The sequence below is a fragment of the Lepidochelys olivacea genome (genome assembly GCF_965140295.1).
Source record: "Lepidochelys olivacea isolate rLepOli2 genome assembly, chromosome: 1".
NCBI classification, from domain to species: domain Eukaryota; kingdom Metazoa; phylum Chordata; order Testudines; family Cheloniidae; genus Lepidochelys; species Lepidochelys olivacea.
In genome coordinates, this window is record NC_140411.1 from 208,700,979 (window position 1) to 208,719,561 (window position 18,583).

Here is an 18,583-nt window from a genome sequence, read left to right on the forward strand (position 1 = left end):
TCCTAAGTGCATGACCTTGAAATTTACACTATTAAATTTCATTCAATTTCTATTACTCCAGTTTTCAAGATCATTCAGATCTTCTTGTATTATACTTTGGTCCTCCTCTGTATTGGCAATACCTCCCAACTTTGTGTCATCTGCAAATTTTATTAGTACAATCCCACTTTTTGTGCCAAGGTCATTAATAAAAATGTTAACTAAGATTGGTCCCAAAACCGAACCCTGAGGAACTCCACTAGCAGTCCCCCTCCACCCTCATAGTTCACGTGTCAGTATGACTCACTGTAGTCTCCCCTTTAACCAGTTCCTTACCCAACTTTCAATTCTCATATTAATCCCCATCTTCTCCAATTTAACTAATGGTTTCCCATGTGGAAGAGTATCAAATGCCTTCCTGAAATCCAGGTAAATTAGATCTACTGCATAGCCGTTGTCCAAAAAATCAGTTATCTGCCAAAGAAAGAGATCAGGTTGGTCTGGCATGAAACACCTTTTGAAAAATCATGTTATATTTTATCCCAATTACCATTTATTTCTATGTCCTTAATTATTTTCCTCTTTCAAAATTTGTCCCAAGACCTTACATGCCATTAAAGTCAAACGAACATGCCTGTAGTTTCCCAGAGCACTTTTTTTCCCTTTCTTAAAAATAGGTACTATGTTAGCAATTCTCCAGTCATGGGGCACAACCCCCAAGTTTATAGCTTCATTAAAAATCATTGCACAATCAGTCCGATGCTTCTCCTCAGGTAGGGCTGTGGGTAAGAAGTCACAGTCTAATCCTTAATTGTACATTCATACCAATAGGAAAGTCAGATTTCCTGAATAAGGAATGCAGGATTGGTAGTAATGCTAGTGCCTTAGCCTGATAAATATCTTCACATTTCTAAAATGAAATAATATATATAAACAGAAATAAGTACAATATTTCTGGGAACCTTAGAAAAAGAGGTAAGAGCAATTAGGAACTGTTTTTGAGAAAAACAGCAAAATGCATGTAGCAATTGAAAGATTGAGAAGCCTTCTGAATATTTACTGGAGAGAAAATGAAATAGAAACGTTTTAGACTGAAGGAAGATTAGATAGATAATCTAGCTTCTGTCTTTTAAGGGAGAAGAGACAGGTGAATTGTGTTGCATAAGGGAATTAAATAATATATTTAAATAATGGCTTAAAGACCTGCTAAAATGGTAACATCTAGAGTGCAATAGGACCCTGAAATCATCAGGGAAAATAAGTGTGTTACTTTACTATAACTGAATGAGATAATTGCATTCCAGATAGCAATGGCTGGGTCAACTTCTCATCTTATTCTTATGCATTGACTGGGGTTTGTGCATGTGCATGTATTCAAATCTGGCAGAGTTAACTAATAAAAAAACGCAGGTATCTTAATACTAGAATTAAAACATTGCTATGGATTATGGACTCATCTGCCTCAGATTTTTAAATTATTTTGCAACTTTGGAGTTCTTTTAACTCCTCATTGCTAGTGGATGCCTGGACCCACATCCATGTGCAACTGGCAGAATATTGCCTCCTATCCTGTGGAACTCAGACCAGACCACACTGATTCTTGCATTTATGATCTCTAAATATTCACTGGGCCAGAGACAGAGAGAAAATGACCCTATAGCCTGGTAATTAGAGCCCTCACCTGAGAGGTTGGAGACCAAGGGTCCAGTCCCCCTGCTCTAATGACTCCTTAATTTAAAAACATGCTACAGCTTCAACTGGAGACATTGAGGGCGCTCCCCACATTTGAATATCCCATGGCTAAGGTACTCACCTTATCAGGCAGAGGGAGGGCTTCAATCAGGGGATCTCCTATATCCCACCTTAACCACTGAGCTAAATGTTTTGAAAGAGGTGCTCCTCTTGGCTGTTTTGTGTGGAGCTAGGTGGCCTATGAGCACATCTACCAGATTGGGCCCCACAGGTGAGACAGGCGGAGGAGCACCAATCTTTCCCTAATTGGTGGATCACCCTGGGGGCTTAGGCATCTGAGCACCTAGAGCGAGGCAGCCGTGCACATGCCCAGAGGCCGTGCACATGCCCTAAAGGGCTAGGCAGCAACTGAGTGGAAGTTTTGTAAATGCCAGTGATTCCTAAATCTGGGATTTAAAATGAGTTAAATCCCTAAATCCCATAGTGACTCTAGCCCTATATGGTTAATATTTATTTTAATTACGTTTAATGGTGAAAATGCACTAAAAGCTTAAGTAATGGTTGCATAATATAAACATAATATCACAGAGAACAATAATGACAAGTCATTCAATGTTATGTGGAAATACATATGGCACAGGATCCATTTAGGGCATAGAGTGAGTCCATGGTGCACACAGGAAATGCTGAAAGGTTAGATTTAAAGAGTTTTCTTATTTTTGGTGTCTTGATCATTTTTAGAGAAATCTTCCTAAAATATAGTCTAAGTAATACATTTAGTCATTTTGCTTAAAAACGTTTGCTTTTATGTGTTGATTAAACGCAGATTATGTGTTGCTTAATTCACAGAGATGGTTGTAACAATTTATAAGATGGCCTCTATTGTGGTGGGGAGAGGGGGAATATAATACCTTCCAAGTAAGAATACATTGAACCTAATTTTCGTCACATTTGCACAGGTTTTTCAGAGAAGTAACTGGTGACTTCAGTTGAGATACTTTTGACTTACAATTATATAAATAAGAGGAGAATCAAGCCCCTAGGCTCCATAGTCAAAGAAGGCAGTAAGAATATCTGTTCCCATCACCTCTGAAAACCATCCCTATGCAGGGAAAAAAAATCTGATAGCAACCCTGAAAAAAACTCTCAAGTGCTTAAAATAATTTTAGAAAGTAAAATAGATAATTAGATTTTGAAGAAGAGCCTTTCTCGCTGCATGACAAAGATAGCAATATGGCAACCAAAGTGGAGAAAGAGGAAATAGATAAGGCCCTCCCTACAGCCAGTACAAGCAGATACCAATGCATTATTACCTGAAATAAAAGATCTGCAAACTGATATTCATACTATATTAACAGGGATTGAAGAAGAGATTGCTGCTATGGGGGAAGAGTTGCTTGTTATGGAAAAATGGGTTGGTAAGATTGTTACATATTTGCCAGACTAAAATAATAAAGCTGGAGCAAAATGAAAGTGGTCTGCCAAATAAAATGGATAGTAATAACAGAGCGAGGCTAACATCTTGTCTACCCAGGGACATCCAGGAAATTTGATCCGAATTAACTACAGGTATGATTTTGAAGTGGATTAGTTAAATCACATTAAATCCCTGTGTGGATGCTGTTGTTCAGCATTGAAGTGGCCTTAATTAAGTTTAGTTTAAAGTCATTTTGGAAGTGAATTAAAATACACCGAAATAAGGTCACTTTAATTCTGAATGAGGGTGTTCACTCATCGTGTAATTAGACATAATATAGTATGAAAGCATCACTCATAACAATTTAGATCCATTTATATGTGTGCAGAATGTATGCTTTCATATGCAAAAATAGGTTTTTTTAATGGCTGTTACGCACATGTATCTAAATTGTTCCTGGGCTTCAAACTTACCATGTGTTAGAAAGGATAACCGGAATTTATAGTACAGTACATGATTCTACATAAGGAGTAAGGTCTTTTGTTGTTGATTGTGTGCAAATATCCTCCTCCATGGCAGTTTTCCAAACAGTTTTGGGTTGCCTTGTCTCTAACATAAATTTCCTTTTTTACTGAAAGAATTAACATTGCTTTGAATTGATTTTGTTTTTCAGATCCACAAAGACTCACCCTGGCCCAGTTGTACACCTAAGTGATAGCCCAAGAGATGAGGGGAAAGTGAGTACAGTAACTAATGATGTAAAATATTTTAATTATGTAAATATTTTAACATTTCATAGCTCTCCCTGACGTTAGCAGTTTTTCTTTTTCACTCATTCACTACTTAATCACGTGCCTCCATTGTAAGATCCTGAGGTCACTCTAAAATATTGCCTGGGAAAACTTTTGGAAAATATTGTAATTCCCTTTCTGCTGTACTGAGAAGAATATTATGGTATAAACAATATGCTATATTTTGAAGTCCTCATTCAAGCAAAGCTACTGTTGACTGAATGGTTTCTGAGTAAAAATTAGTATAAACTGTGTAAGGACTTCAGAATTTGGCCAAGTGTGTATTACATGGGCACATTTATGAATTCTTATCTTTGACAAGAATATTGATGGCAATATTTCATAATTGGAGCTTGCTGCTATTTGTGAACAGAGATGAAGACAGCAAAGAGCTGTCAATCATGGAAGTCAAGTACCCCACAAGCCCAGCTCCTGACTCCAGTTCCTCAGACAGGCAGGCAGTTTCAGAGCTCATGCTACTGTGGCCAATTCCCCCCTCTGCCACTACCTTTCTCCAGTTCTAATGGCTCTGCATCATGCTCTAGGCCCTCCTCCATCGCATTAGAAGCTTTTGGTTCTAGATCTGTCCCTACTGGCTCCCTTCTCTCCATTCACTCTCCTGACCTTCGTGCTTTAGACAGAGGTTTACCCTCCATAAAAAAAATGAATTTTTTCCAAAAGAAAAATTTCCCCAGTCTGGATTTTTGAATCTTTGTTCTTCTCCTCTTAGCAGGATGATACATAAGATCAAAGCCACTGGGGTGGGGGAAGAAACATACTTTAGTGTTGCCTTCTCTTTTTTGCCCCTGAAATTTGTCCCATGAAGAGGGTGAGTTATCCAAACCAGAATCTGTTAAATCTGACGGACACTCAGGAGATGTTTTTTCGAGTAGAATTTGAGGCCACTACTCTGTTAAAGTAGTTTGTTGTTGGCCTCCAGGCTGAGCCAGCCAAGCCAATTAGAAATTACCTCCCCAGAGACCTCCAGAAGGAATTGGTGATTCTTCCTGATGAGGTAGTAAGACACTAACCTCAACAAGTAGAAGTTTCCCAGCAATCAGAAAAGTCTTAATAGAGATGTCCTAAAATGTTATTAAAAGCGATATTTTAAAAAATGTGTGTCTAAACTTAGGCTTCTACCAGCAAGTCTACATTCAACTACCTCAATAAGTGGTATTACTTTTGCAAGTGTTGAGTACCCAGATCTGCTGTCTTTAGAGCTGCATTATGCACGGGAACAACACAAAATAGGAGTACTGGACTAGGATATGGTTGATTGTGCTTTTTTTTTTTGGTTTGTGAGCTATTTGTAATGGTAGTAAGGCAGAAACCTCCCTGTAACACCGGCAAAAGCAGTTTAAGGGGAAACTCTCCTAATCTAAGGCCAGACAGTGGAGCAGATCCACTAGAGCGGGGGAGCTCTCATGGGGATTTCACCTCAGATCCCAATCAAATCTATGAAAGATTCCCAGGATTTGGACCATAGTCTCCTGGGCCAGAGGACAGGTATCTGGCTAAGCATATCAGGGACAGATGGGTACAGGAGATACTCTGCTGAGGTCACTCCATACTAACACTTCATCCAAATCAAATATAAGAAAATTTGGTATTGTAGTTAAGGTCCTGGACTGTAAATCAGGAGATCTGAGTTCAATCCCAGCTGCCTCACAGACATTTAACCTTTCTGTGTCTTAGTTGCCCATTCATTTTTCCTTTTCTTCTACCCTTTGTCTTGTCTATTCAGATTAAAAGCTCTCCAAACCAGGGATATTTTGTTATTATGTGCATATGTAACACCTAACACAATGGCACCTGATATCAGTTAGCTACTGGAATACCACAATAATAATTATTATAATAAATAAAATAACAGCAAACTCCACAGGCCCCCTAAGAACAACAACATGAGCAGTGTTCTCCAACAGATAGGAATCAGAAAGCCAGTACTTCTTTCATGGAGATTCGTACGAGTATGTACTCTCTTATAGGCGTTGGAGGTCCACAATAAGAACTGGGGACTTTGAGCTATACAGGCCCTTCAGATCATTAAACGAGCACCAGGAAGACAAATTTAGGATGGAAACCCTGGCATCCATATTAGCATCTCTTTCCACCAGGGATTGCCTTACACTGACAGATCTTGTGGATGTTTTTATTGTCCACATCCCTTTTTGTCCCTGCCTTCATTGTTATGGAAGTTAATTTAATTTGTGTTACCAAAATCAATAGTACTAGGACAAAATTCTTCCTTTTGGTCTCTAACCTTCTTTCTAAATGTTCATGGAAATCCTGGTGCTGACTATCTCCTTTTTCATGTTTGGACATCTTATGTGCAAGAGTCCAGCAAGCTGCCCAGATGGTCATTATGAAGTTCTAAAACCGTGAGTATGATCAATGTGAATGGGAAGAGCCTGGTCTCCAACCAGTGGTCAGGGCAGGAAAGAACTCAGAGTGTAATAAATCTGCTAGAGTTAAGAACAATCAGATTAGCTCTTGTGGAATTTCAGCCTGTATTGTCAGGCCGCTAAATACTAGTCACATCAAATATAAGCTACAATGGCTTATCTGAACAGATGTTCCTAGTTCAACAGGAAAGAAGTGCTCTTTTTTTCAGTGGTCTTGGCATGACATTCCTCCTGTTATTGCAATGCACTAGCATGGACAAAGCATACATCAGCAATACACCAGGAGTGGAGTGTCACTGAGAAGATGTTTTAATCTTTTAGTGGACAGAACTATTAGCTGGAACTTGACATCCCTGAGCTAGAAAGAAGTCAAAAGTGCAAAATTGCTTCATCAGATAAAGGAATTCACACATGACGTAGGACCACCTGCTCAACGTCTTCCTTCCCCTTCACCATCCTGAGGAAATCTGTGCAAAACGTCAGTGAGAAGAAATGGCAGTAATACCATGTCACAACCGGGACATGGGAGATCTGACCTAGTGGTCTGAGCAGGAGTCAGGACCCAGGTCAGGTCAGATACCAGGAGATCAGAGTCTAAGATATGCCCGAGGGCAAACTGAGAATCAGATATCAGGAGGCAGACAGGGTGAGGTTACCAGGAGATCAGAGTCAGACAGTAGGAGCAAGTAGTGAAAGGGATGCAGTCCTAAGCAGGAGAAACCCCAATGCATGGACAATTTCCTGTTCCTGTGCTTTATTTAAATAGAAGCAGGGAACCAGTCAAGACCCCAGAGTTCCAACAGTTAGATCCCAGTAGTGGAGTCCTATCAGAGTTGAGCTTCTAGTTCTGGGTCATAGGATGACAGGTGTGAATTAACTGGCTCCTAAGAGCTCTGTGAGGCAAAGCTTGATTTGGGAAGTGATTATAGTCCAAGATCTCTCTGGTAGCATTCTCTGAAATGCTTCAGTTCTTCTCTGAGTGCTTGTTCATGTCCATTCCACTTTAGGTGTGTGCGCACTGCTTGCCCCATTGCCAGAGATTTTTCCCTCTGTAGTATAGCCTGAGTAATTTCTCACTTTGTCTTTAGAATATCATGGGGGAAGTGAAAATAACATCCCATTAACTGAGCTGGAGGAAAGAATAAAAAACGTCCTTATCCTCAGAATACAGTTGGACATTAAAATCTCCCAAAAGAGCAAAGATTTCTGTTAGAAATATTCTCAATTAACAGGTCAATAAAAGATTCAGGCTCTGCCCATAAAGATTCATTTTAGAAAGTAAAGCGCAAAGTGGGAAATTAAACATTAATGGTGATAGAATAGATTTATCTGGGAAAACAATACTATAGGCCTACAAATAGGGTTACCAGGTGTTAAAATTCAAGTTATAACACTTAACTTAGTAGAAGCAAGAAGGGCCAGTCTTTCTCTCTTTACATGTGCAACACCCCCTTTTAAAAAGAATTGAAAGTTCTGTAGATATAAGGACTCATCCTTTGAAAGTCATGTTTCTTGGAGGAAAACTAAATGAAACAGATACATTATTCCCAACATCCAAATCCTAGGATTTAAGTTTAAGGCTATCAGTATTACATTAAATACTTTTGATAGAGGTTTTGTTATCAGGCCCATCTAGTCAATCCACCTCCCTTTCTAGGGCTTCAGTAGAAAAATTGCCATGAAAAACTGCACCATTAGCTTTGTGATTAGACCTAATTCTCCCAGGATTGTGATCTTCGACCCTCTAGATGGTTCATAGATCCTGAACAACAGGGTCTGAGGCCAGCCGTTTGGTAAAAAATGGGATATAGCCCAACTGGTTTTGCTTGGGTGACCCGATCATTTATTTTGTTGTTAAAAGGAACAGAAATGATTTCTAGATTGTATCCTTTTGACCTTTTCTATCAGATGGCCTCTCCAGCTAAGAAGAGCTCTCAAAATCTGGATTTTCTTAACTGCCTACAAGTCTTTCAACTCTACCTCTCCTCTTTCTTGAGAACCAAAATTAGAGACCCTTGTTATCTTTAAAATCTGGTTTCTGGGTAGAGAATAAAACACTGCTTGTTCCAATAACACACACAGATGGTGTTGCGAACAGACCTTGACTCAGCCTTCTCCCTAGAGACATTTTTAAAAACCAGGGCCACAAACCAAAAGTGCTTAGAATTTCTTAGTGTTAGATCAGGGGTATTTTAAATTAAACCAGGTTGAGAGGATGAAGCAATGTGTGGAGACTCATGCGGCTGCTTACTAACTTCAGAGATACAGAAGGAAGAGAGTTGCCATCACAATTTGAGCTGTACCAGGCTCAGTATTGATGAACATAGGTCCAACGCCAGCATTATCTAGGTGTTCTGGAACAGAGAGGGTGCCAAATATCCTGCTTGGGTTAGTAGATACTAATGAGGGCACCTTGGGGAAATAGTTCTCTTAGAATTGTTGGACTCTTGCCAAACATGCCATAATCACTGCATTCCCAGCATAACCTTGAAATCAAATAAAGATTCTTTTATTTCTGAAATATCTTTAAGCGACATATCTCTTAATTTGCCTATAGACAGACAGTTGTCACAGAGGAGAACAGGCTCTGCTAAATTCCTGGTGGAGAAGCAGTATTTTCTCCATGTAGCGATCATGGGGAATGAACATTCTCAGGGTATACATGAAAGGAAGATCCAAGTGTCTATTAGACACTTTATAGTGAGAGAGTTTTCCAGTCTGTGACTCACAGGAGGCATCATCTGGTCCTTGCTTAAAGTTATGAATTGGATAATGAACCAGAGAACTCAAGATATAGGCAGGACAAGTAACTAATGATAAAATTGGTGAAGCAGAGGCTCCATCAGGTAAAGTGACCTCTATAACCCCCTTAACTACCTCTGCCAAAAATAATAGAGTGAGAGCTGGTATACAGGATACAGTCAAAATTTTAATGGGAAGTAATGTCTGGGCCTCTGCAGGACCTCCGTCGCCATGGATACAAGGGATTATGAAGTCTGTAATTTTGGTTTGACTAAAGGTGGAAAAGGATGAGTCCAACAGAGGCCGTATGACTACGCCTTTTAGCTTGTTGTCATATTATAATAATCTTAACTAAAACTGGGTCTGCTTGAACCCTCTTCGTCCATGTCCTTTATTTAGAGTCACACAAAATCCACACAAGCACATATACACTACCTGCTCTCTGCTACTGAAACCGCTTCCTGAGTGATTCCTCCTTCTGTGACTGTGTGGACTCTTCACCACTCCCTTGGCATTAAATTGGCTTCTGCCTCCATAGGAGCAGCCCAGAGCCCACATACCCTGAACACACCAATATTTCCCAAACCAAAAGGGATGGAGAGAAAGAGATATTATCAGAACTGCCTAACAGATTATCAACAGGGGAAGGAAAACTCATACATACACATAGTTCAAGCACAACTGATGTCTTGACCACTTTGCCTTCTGGCTCATGGTAAGAGAGTCCCAAGACCCTGCAACCAGAGGCGCCGACTTTCTACTGTGCTAGGGGGTGCTCAACGCCCCCCCCCCCCCGCCTCTGCCCCATGCTTCACCCCCCACTCTGTCGCTTCCTCCAAGGCCCCACCCCTGTCCTGCCTCTTCCCGCCCCATTCCGCCCCCGAGCGCACCTGACCCATGCTCCTCTGCCTCCCCCAGCACCTCCTGCACACTGCTGAACAGCTGATCGTGGAGCAGGTCCTCAAAGAATCAATCCTGAAGCACTTACATGAGAGGAAAGTGATCAGGAACAGTCAGCATGGATTCACCAGGGGAAGGTCATGCCTGACTAATCTAATCGCCTTCTATGATGAGATTACTGGTTCTGTGGATGAAGGGAAAGCAGTGGATGTATTGTTTCTTGACTTTAGCAAAGCTTTTGACACAGTCTCCCACAGTATTCTTGTCAGCAAGTTAAAGAAGTATGGGCTGGATGAATGCACTATAAGGTGGGTAGAAAGTTGGCTAGATTGTCGGGCTCAATGGGTAGTGATCAATGGCTCCATGTCTAGTTGGCAGCCGGTGTCAAGTGGAGTGCCCCGGGGTCGGTCCTGGGGCCAGTTTTGTTCAATATCTTCATAAATGATCTGGAGGATGGTGTGGATTGCACTCTCAGCAAATTTGCGGATGACACTAAACTAGGAGGAGTGGTAGATATGCTGGAGGGCAGGGATAGGATACAGAGGGACCTAGACAAATTGGAGGATTGGGCCAAAAGAAATCTGATGAGGTTCAATAAGGATAAGTGCAGGGTCCTGCATTTAGGACGGAAGAACCCAATGCACAGCTACAGACTAGGGACTGAATGGCTAGGCAGCAGTTCTGCGGAAAAGGACCTAGGGGTGACAGTGGACGAGAAGCTGGATATGAGTCCGCAGTGTTCCCTTGTTGCCAAGAAGGCCAATGGCATTTTGGGATGTATAAGTAGGGGCATAGCGAGCAGATCGAGGGATGTGATCGTCCCCCTCTATTCGGCATTGGTGAGGCCTCATCTGGAGTACTGTGTCCAGTTTTGGGCCCCACGCTACAAGAAGGATGTGGATAAATTGGAGAAAGTCCAGCGAAGGGCAACAAAAATGATTAGGGGTCTGGAACACATGACTTATGAGGAGAGCCTGAGGGAACTGGGATTGTTTAGTCTGCAGAAGAGGAGAATGAGGGGGGATTTGATAGCTGCTTTCAACTACCTGAGAGGTAGTTCCAGAGAGAATGGTTCTAGACTATTCTCAGTGGTAGAAGAGGACAGGACAAGGAGTAATGGTCTCAAGTTGCAGTGGGGGAGGTTTAGGTTGGATATTAGGAAAAACTTTTTCACTAGGAGGGTGGTGAAACACTGGAATGCGTTACCTAGGGAGGTGGTAGAATCTCCTTCCTTAGAAGTTTTTAAGGTCAGGCTTGACAAAGCCCTGGCTGGGATGATTTAATTGGGTATGGGTCCTGCTTTTGAGCAGGGGTTGGACTAGATGACCTCCTGAGGTCCCTTCCAACCCTGATATTCTATGATTCTATGATCCATGGTGGGCAGGAGGCACTGACGCTGATCACGGGGGCTGCCGGTGGGTGCTCAGCACCCTCCATTTTTTCCCATGAGCGCTTCAGCCCCAGAGCACCCATGGAGTCAGCGCCTGTGCCTGCAACTTCCCTTACCAACTTTGCTTTGGTAAGTCTGAGGCCCTGCATGCACTGGCCCCACCAGTCAATTCCCCATTAGTAGCTAATATTCAGCTGGGATGACTACCACTCTCACCTCCAGTTAAATCATCCAGCATGTTGAGGTGGGGATGGACTCCTACTCCAGCAGCACCTCTCTGGGGCTCCTCTGCTCACTTTCCACTTGACTCCACTTGCTGCTGATGCTGCAGCCACCACTCGCATCCTAACAGGTGCCCTCTGTACCAGCCTGATCTTGCTACCTCACCCACTACATACTCCTGCACCAAATCTTCTAAACTACTGATGTTGCTGTTTTTTCCCAGTGCTCCGAACATTCTGGTCATATAGACTCCATCTCAACCGCTCACTATCCGTTTAAGCTGTGGCCATGGACCAAGTCAGCCATGAACCACTGCTCCAGAGTTGCCAGGCAATGCTGCCAGTTTCAGAGAGACAGTGTGTCCACTATCCAGTTTACATGCTTTCTGAACAGGATGTCTCCTCTCATTTACTGTGGTGTAGAGTCCTGTATGGATCTGATTAGAGCAAGAATAACAGATATTCTAGAATTCCACTAGCACAGCTTGGATTTTAACCTCAATTCTTAAAGTTGGAGATATTAGCCCAAAATGTATATACCAGCTTGTATTATCCTGCCTCATATAGTGAATTTTTTGTGGCTATAAAAAGAATTGGACCTAATAGGATTGAGGGAATTCTCGCCTGGAATATTAATAGAATACTGTGTTCCAGGCATTAATGGGTGAAATACTTGATGCTAAACACAATGTCCCTCTATTTTTCAATCCAATAAAGCTGCATTTTTATCAAATATTTAAACAAGAATCATTTCAAGCTGCCAACAAGATTTCACAAGCCTTAGGACGTAGTTCTATCATTCTTCTGCCCAAATCCTTAATAAAGAACATCCTTCTTCCTATTTTTGCCTAGAATACACATGGTCATGAAAACAAAGCAGCTGCAGTCACTATCACCGAATGGATAAACAGTGCATAATGGAAGTTTACAAGTCCAGAAGTCTGATTCCTCTCCAGAATCTGCAAGCCCACTCTTCCATGTCCATTGCAGATTCTGAGCCGAAAAAGATTCACCTATACCGGAAGGAAACTGCAGGGTATCTAAGTAGGCCAGTCTTCACATCTTCTCCAGAAACTGAAAACTTCATATCACAGTCTTAGCAAATATGTCATTCGAATGAATGTATGCTGTAAAAGAGCAATAATTTAATCCTCCTCTTCAGCAGGAGCCAGGAAATGGATCATTTTAATTATTCTTTTTCTCCTATTCCATTATCTTACTTCTCTGCCCTCATTCTTTAGGGAATGCATCACTGCTGGTTATTTCTCAGTTGTGGAGGATTAGCAGACATACCAGTTTAGAAGAGAGAAAACAATTGGCTTACATGCTAATTGATTTTCTTCTAGATTTGTCTGTCTCACTCTTCTTATGAAATGTATTTAGAGAGAGAGGATACAGAAATGAGGGGAATATCAAGAAATGAATAAGACTTTAATTTGATGACTGTTTAGTTTGGCCTTGGTTGTTTTCAGTAACTCAGTTATGCTATGGAAAGTTTTGTCTGCAGCCATAGTGGAGGGTTGCCAGACATATTATAGTATAGAAAAAAAATTAGCAGGTAAGCCATGATTTTTTTCACACTAGAAGCTAAAGTGTCAGCCATCTAATGTACTAAATATTTAAAAGAAGATTAGTATGGCTAAAGTAAAATAGGCACAATTTAGATGTAATACATAATTTTTTGTGATTGTTATCAATTCAAGTTCTATGGGAATTATATATCCTTCATTCTTCTTTGAGAGGTGTTGCACAGGGCCATTCCACTTCAGGTGTGTGCACACCCAGTGTATCAAAGCCAGAGATTTTTTTCCTGTAGCAATGCCCATCAGTGCGTTCATGTGCCCTCCGCAAACTCGTGCTGCCAGCCAAAGGTATAAAGGATGAAGCTACCCCAATCCCTCTCAGTTCTTTCTCACCACCTGTGATCAGTAGTTGGAATGTGTGTGCTTGTCATACTCCTTTCCCTTTCTCTTAAGAGAATTTTTTTTCTAAAAGTTATTGTTGTATATAGTTAGGTTAGTTCAATGTAACTATTATTTTAGACAAATTTTTGCTAGGTTTTTGTTTTGTTTGGAGCTTTTCAAGCTCATGCCTAAGTCTTGAGGGTGTAAGCACTGTTCTGGCTATAACAAGTTGTCAAGGTTCCTTCCCCACTCTGAACTCTAGGGTACAGATGTGGGGACCTGCATGAAAAACCCACTAAGCTTATTTTTACCAGCTTAGGTTAAAACTTCCCCAAGGTACAAACTATTTTACCTTTTGCCCTTGGACTTTATTGCTGCCACCACCAAGCGTCTAACAAATATTTAACCGGGAAAGAGCCTGCTTGGAAACGTGTTTCCCCCGCAAAATCCTCCCAAACCCTACACCCCCTTTCCTGGGGAAGGCTTGATAAAAATCCTCACCAATTTGCAATGTGAACACAAACCCAAACCCTTGGATCTTAAGAACAATGAAAAAGCAATCAGGTTCTTAAAAGAAGAATTTTATTTGAAGAAAAAAAGTAAAAGAATCACCTCTGTAAAATCAGGATGGTAAATACCTTACAGGATAATCAGATTCAAAACATAGAGAATCCCTCTAGGCAAAACCTTAACTTACAAAAAGACACAAAAACAGGAATATACATTCCATTCAGCAAGCTTATTTTCTCAGCCATATAAACAAAACAGAATCTAACGTATATCTAGCTAGATTACTTACTGAGTTCTAAGACTCCATTCCTTTTCTGTTCCCGGCAAAAGCATCACACAGACAGAGAGAGCCTTTGTTTCTCCCCCCCTCCAGCTTTGAAAGTATCTTGTCTCCTCATTGGTCATTTTGGTCAGGTGCCGGCGAGGTTATCCTAGCTTCTTAACCCTTTACAGGTGAAAGGGTTTTTCCTCTGGCCCAGGAGGGATTTAAAGGTGTTTACCCTTTTCTTTATATTTATGACACAAGTCTATTCTAGTCAACAATCCCACTCACATTGTTTAAAGTGTTCGGCAGAAGGATATCTTAGGCATAGGTGCTCTATCTGCAGGGGGCTTAAGACCAGAACTAAGAAGTCTAGGAAGGTGGGGCTCCATATAGAAGCTGCTCTGCACTCCAGTTGGAACCCAGCCACTCCATACACAGGGGTTCAGACTCTACTCTGCTGAGGAGTGCACCGCCAAACTTGGCCATATCCCCTCATCAGAGGGAGCCAGAGAGAAGACACCATTTTCTTTCTTCCCTACCACACAAATGGCAGAAGAAGTCAGATGCTTTGCACTCTTCTAGCTAGAAGAAGTTCTCTTCATGTTGGAGGCCTTGCCCTCCTGGACAGTCTCATGGAAGAAAGGTTAGAGCACTGCACTAGCTAGGCAGTCCTGGGTACAGCATACTTCAACTAGCAATGTAGAGACCTTGACTCTGGCACTAACTTCAGTACTGTCAACTCGATTGCTGGAACCTTCTACCACATCGACTTCATCTTTGTGCACACTTCAGTGCATCACCACCTTCTTGGTATTGACAGTCTCTGAGGCATATGTGGTGGTCAGGGACCTCCTTTGCTTCTCTGTTCCAGACTCACCTTTGCTGCAAGACATCGAGGTTACAGCCTTCCTGTGATGAAGGCTTCAGTACCTGTATCATCCTTGGCACCAACACACTCAGTACCATTGGTTTTCAGTAACAACTGTAGCCAAAAGCTCTGCTGTTCAGCTGGGCAGATGAACAGTACCATCATCAGCAAAGCTGCTGATGCTTTCCCATACCACCTACTTCTCATTGATCCAGGTCCCAGCCTCCTGCTACACCACCCAGTACTACACTGCCTTGGCCCTCAGACTGTACTTCTCCATGTTGGAGTTGGAAGTGGGATCTTACACACTGAGATCCCATTACAGAAGGTCTGAGATTTCCCTTCATTCATCCTTGTATAGATTGAGCTCACAGCACTGGCAATCTCTCAGGAGCCGGTCCAGTGACAGAACGCCTTGAGGTTCAGTCCTTGTTCCATATCCAGCAATTGTTTTTTTGGACTCCATAGGGTATCCCTCCAGACTCCAGATCCTCATCTCCTAGACCCTCCCTACCATTAAGTCTCCATCAAGGCACCAGAGTCCACCTGGTACTGATCCAGGTACCAAGCAAGCAGTGGAACTTACACCTCTAATATGTGGCCCATCTGGGAGGGAGGTTCTGCAGCTTCAAAACAGGTGGATACTATGCTGCCACCACTGAATAAACACTTCTTCATATTCTCCTGTTTCTGAATCATCCTTCCTGGTTCCTGATGAATATAAGACATAACAAGAGCTTATGAAAAGGTCCCAAGCTCCCCAAGTAGACAGATGGAACTGGTCTGATTGAATCCACATAAGTTAGTGGATATTTTATGTACTGCAGGACCTGCTAGAGTCGTTTTAACTCATTAATGAAGCTATCTTAGATGACCAGAATCCTTTGGCAAACTCCTTCCTCTCTGCCCCCCCACTGTCAAAGGAATGGAGAAGAAATACCAAGTTCTTTCACAGGGTCATGAGTATTTTTATTCACACTCAACCCCAGGAACGTTGGTAGTGTGATGACTGTAAATGAGAAGGGAAGACAAGGCCAGTCTACATCTACTTCTAAAAACAGAGATGCAAGGACACTATGAATAAACCTTTCCCCAAATTAATCTACTCAGGTTTGCATTTCAAAACTGCAAACTGTCAAGCTCTTTTCACTTGCTAAACTTTTTCAAATTGGGATACAATGTCAAAGTTTATGGACAAGTTACTAGATAATGCCAAGAAGGAGTAGCAGGCACTTGTGAATGATGGCTGCTGGTAGCAGGATCATCCCTGCAAGCTGCATTGGATGGGGCAGATACGGCAGCAGAAGTGATGGCAACAGTGACCATCCATTGCTAAAAGGAAGAAAACGTAAATTGCAGGAGTTAAACTGGTGACTATTAGTCATCATCCACTGCAGATAACAGAAGAAATACAGCTCCCACTGAACTTGGGGACTCTGCATACTAAATGGATTTTTGTTGTTTTGACCAATATATTGAGCACTGTTGTATTGGGAGTGGATTTCATCCGAGAAAATGACAAAAAATGTTGGATGTTAGTAAAACACACTTGTCCCACGACAATATTCAGACACTCCTGCTGGAAAAGGGTAGGAGGAAGTGTGGACACTGGAGCACAATTCTTGGGGCCTTACAGGTATCTCTACCATGCCTACAGGATGACAGAGAGGAACTGAAACAACAAGGAGTCCAGTGGCACCTTAAAGACTAACGGTTTTATTTGAACATAAGCTTTCGTGGGTAAAAACATATGCATGGAGAGAGGAACTGCTCCCTTTGGTGGCTCAGAATAAAGCTGTGGTGAAGCCAGGTCATCATGCAATAATACCCATAAGGATAAAAGATTGCTACAGTGAACCTGTAGACATAAGTCCAATGGAGACTTGAGGATATGCATTGACCACAGGAGATTTAATTCATTGACAGTTCAGAATAGTTACCCACTTCTCCACACAGCAGACATCCTGGATAAAATGTCAGGAGCAAACTTTTACACTAGTTTTGATTTGGTATCTGGATCTCATCAGATTAAAGTGGCATCTGGAACTGAGATAATACTGCCTTTCTGAAACCTTGTGGACTATCTCAATTCTTCAGAATGCCTTTCAGACTTAGGGATGCACCAGGGACATTTCAGAGGGTAGTAAATGATCTAACCCAAGTTCTGAGAACTGAAGACATCTTCACATATGTAGATGACTACATTTGTTTCCACAAAATGTGGAAAGAACATCAGATAGAAGTGGGAAGGATTCTGAAGCTTTTAAAAAAGCTGGTTTTAAACTTGCAGGAAACAAATGTCAGTTTGCAAAGAGTTCCATCACCTTCCTGGGACATATAGTCCAACATATAGTTGGAACCCCAACCCCAGAAACTGAATGTTAGAAAGGACTGGAAGGTTCCTGCAAACTTGGACGAGGTACCGTGGTTTTTAGGCCTCTGCAGGTTCCACAGAAGATTTGTAAAAAATTTCTCAGAGAGGGCAGTGCCATTATACCAGGTAACTAAGAGTGATTTTGTCTGGACAGAGTAACTCCAAAAGTGTTTGAGTCACTGAAAGAAGGATTTCTAAACCATGCTGTGCTTAAATTCCTGGATCCATCCTATCCATTCATGTTAACCTGTGATGCCCCAAAGGTTGCTGTTCATAGAATCATAGAATCATAGAATATCAGGGTTGGAAGGGACCCCAGAAGGTCATCTAGTCCAACCCCCTGCTCGAAGCAGGACCAATTCCCAGTTAAATCATCGAAATTAAATCATCATTGTTCAATTTGCACTTGAACAAATTAATGATCTTGATTGGTGCAGATAAGTAGTGTTTGGAGGTTGCAAAGTAAATGAGAAGGAACCCAAGTCTTTGGCTACAGAACTTGGTGTGTGGCTATTGTGGAGGTTCATAAGTCCAGTTGTCCATATTTATTAGGTACAGAATTCACAGTGTACACAGACCACAGTGCCCTACAGTGGCTCCTTGCAAAGCAGCAACCCAGAAGGACGCCTGTGGAGATGGATTCACAAAGTGCCTGAATATACATTCACAGTTCACAGTAAACATGGAAAGTAACATGTGGTTGTGGATGCTCTCAGCCAGGCCAGGGCAGACCCAAATGAGGAATCTTTGCTGCTTCTATCTTACACTTAGAGGCTTTTACAGTTAGGCCTGCATCTTTGAGCTTTAACAGTACAATCTCCAAGTATTTCTTGTGATCAGACCAAGAGTTGCTAAAGATTACAACATTGTCAACATACTCTTGTGAAGTTCTGTAATCCATATAACACTTGGTTGACCAGCCTCTGAAAAGTGGCTACTACATTCATTAACCCAGATGGTAACATTTTGAATTCATACAGTCCCATATCAGTGATAAAAGCAGATTCTGTGTATCTTCATGTAAAGTGATCTGCCAATAACCTTTCACAAGGTCAAACATCCTAAAATCTCTAACTGGCAAAATATCTAGCATATAATCAATTCTGAGAATACAATAAGTATCAG

General features: G+C 41.6%; 1 protein-coding gene across 4 annotated transcripts in view; it reads left to right on the forward strand.

The window, feature by feature from the left end:
• STXBP5L (syntaxin binding protein 5L) overlaps window positions 1–18,583 on the forward strand; it is a 444,549-nt gene that overhangs the window by 250,607 nt on the left and 175,359 nt on the right. For all 4 annotated transcript variants that reach the window (XM_084624313.1, XM_084624314.1, XM_084624315.1 and 1 more), the window contains exon 6: window positions 3,762–3,825. In XM_084624313.1, the coding sequence (XP_084480439.1) occupies window positions 3,762–3,825 (64 nt within the window). The remainder of the gene's footprint in view (window positions 1–3,761; window positions 3,826–18,583) is intronic.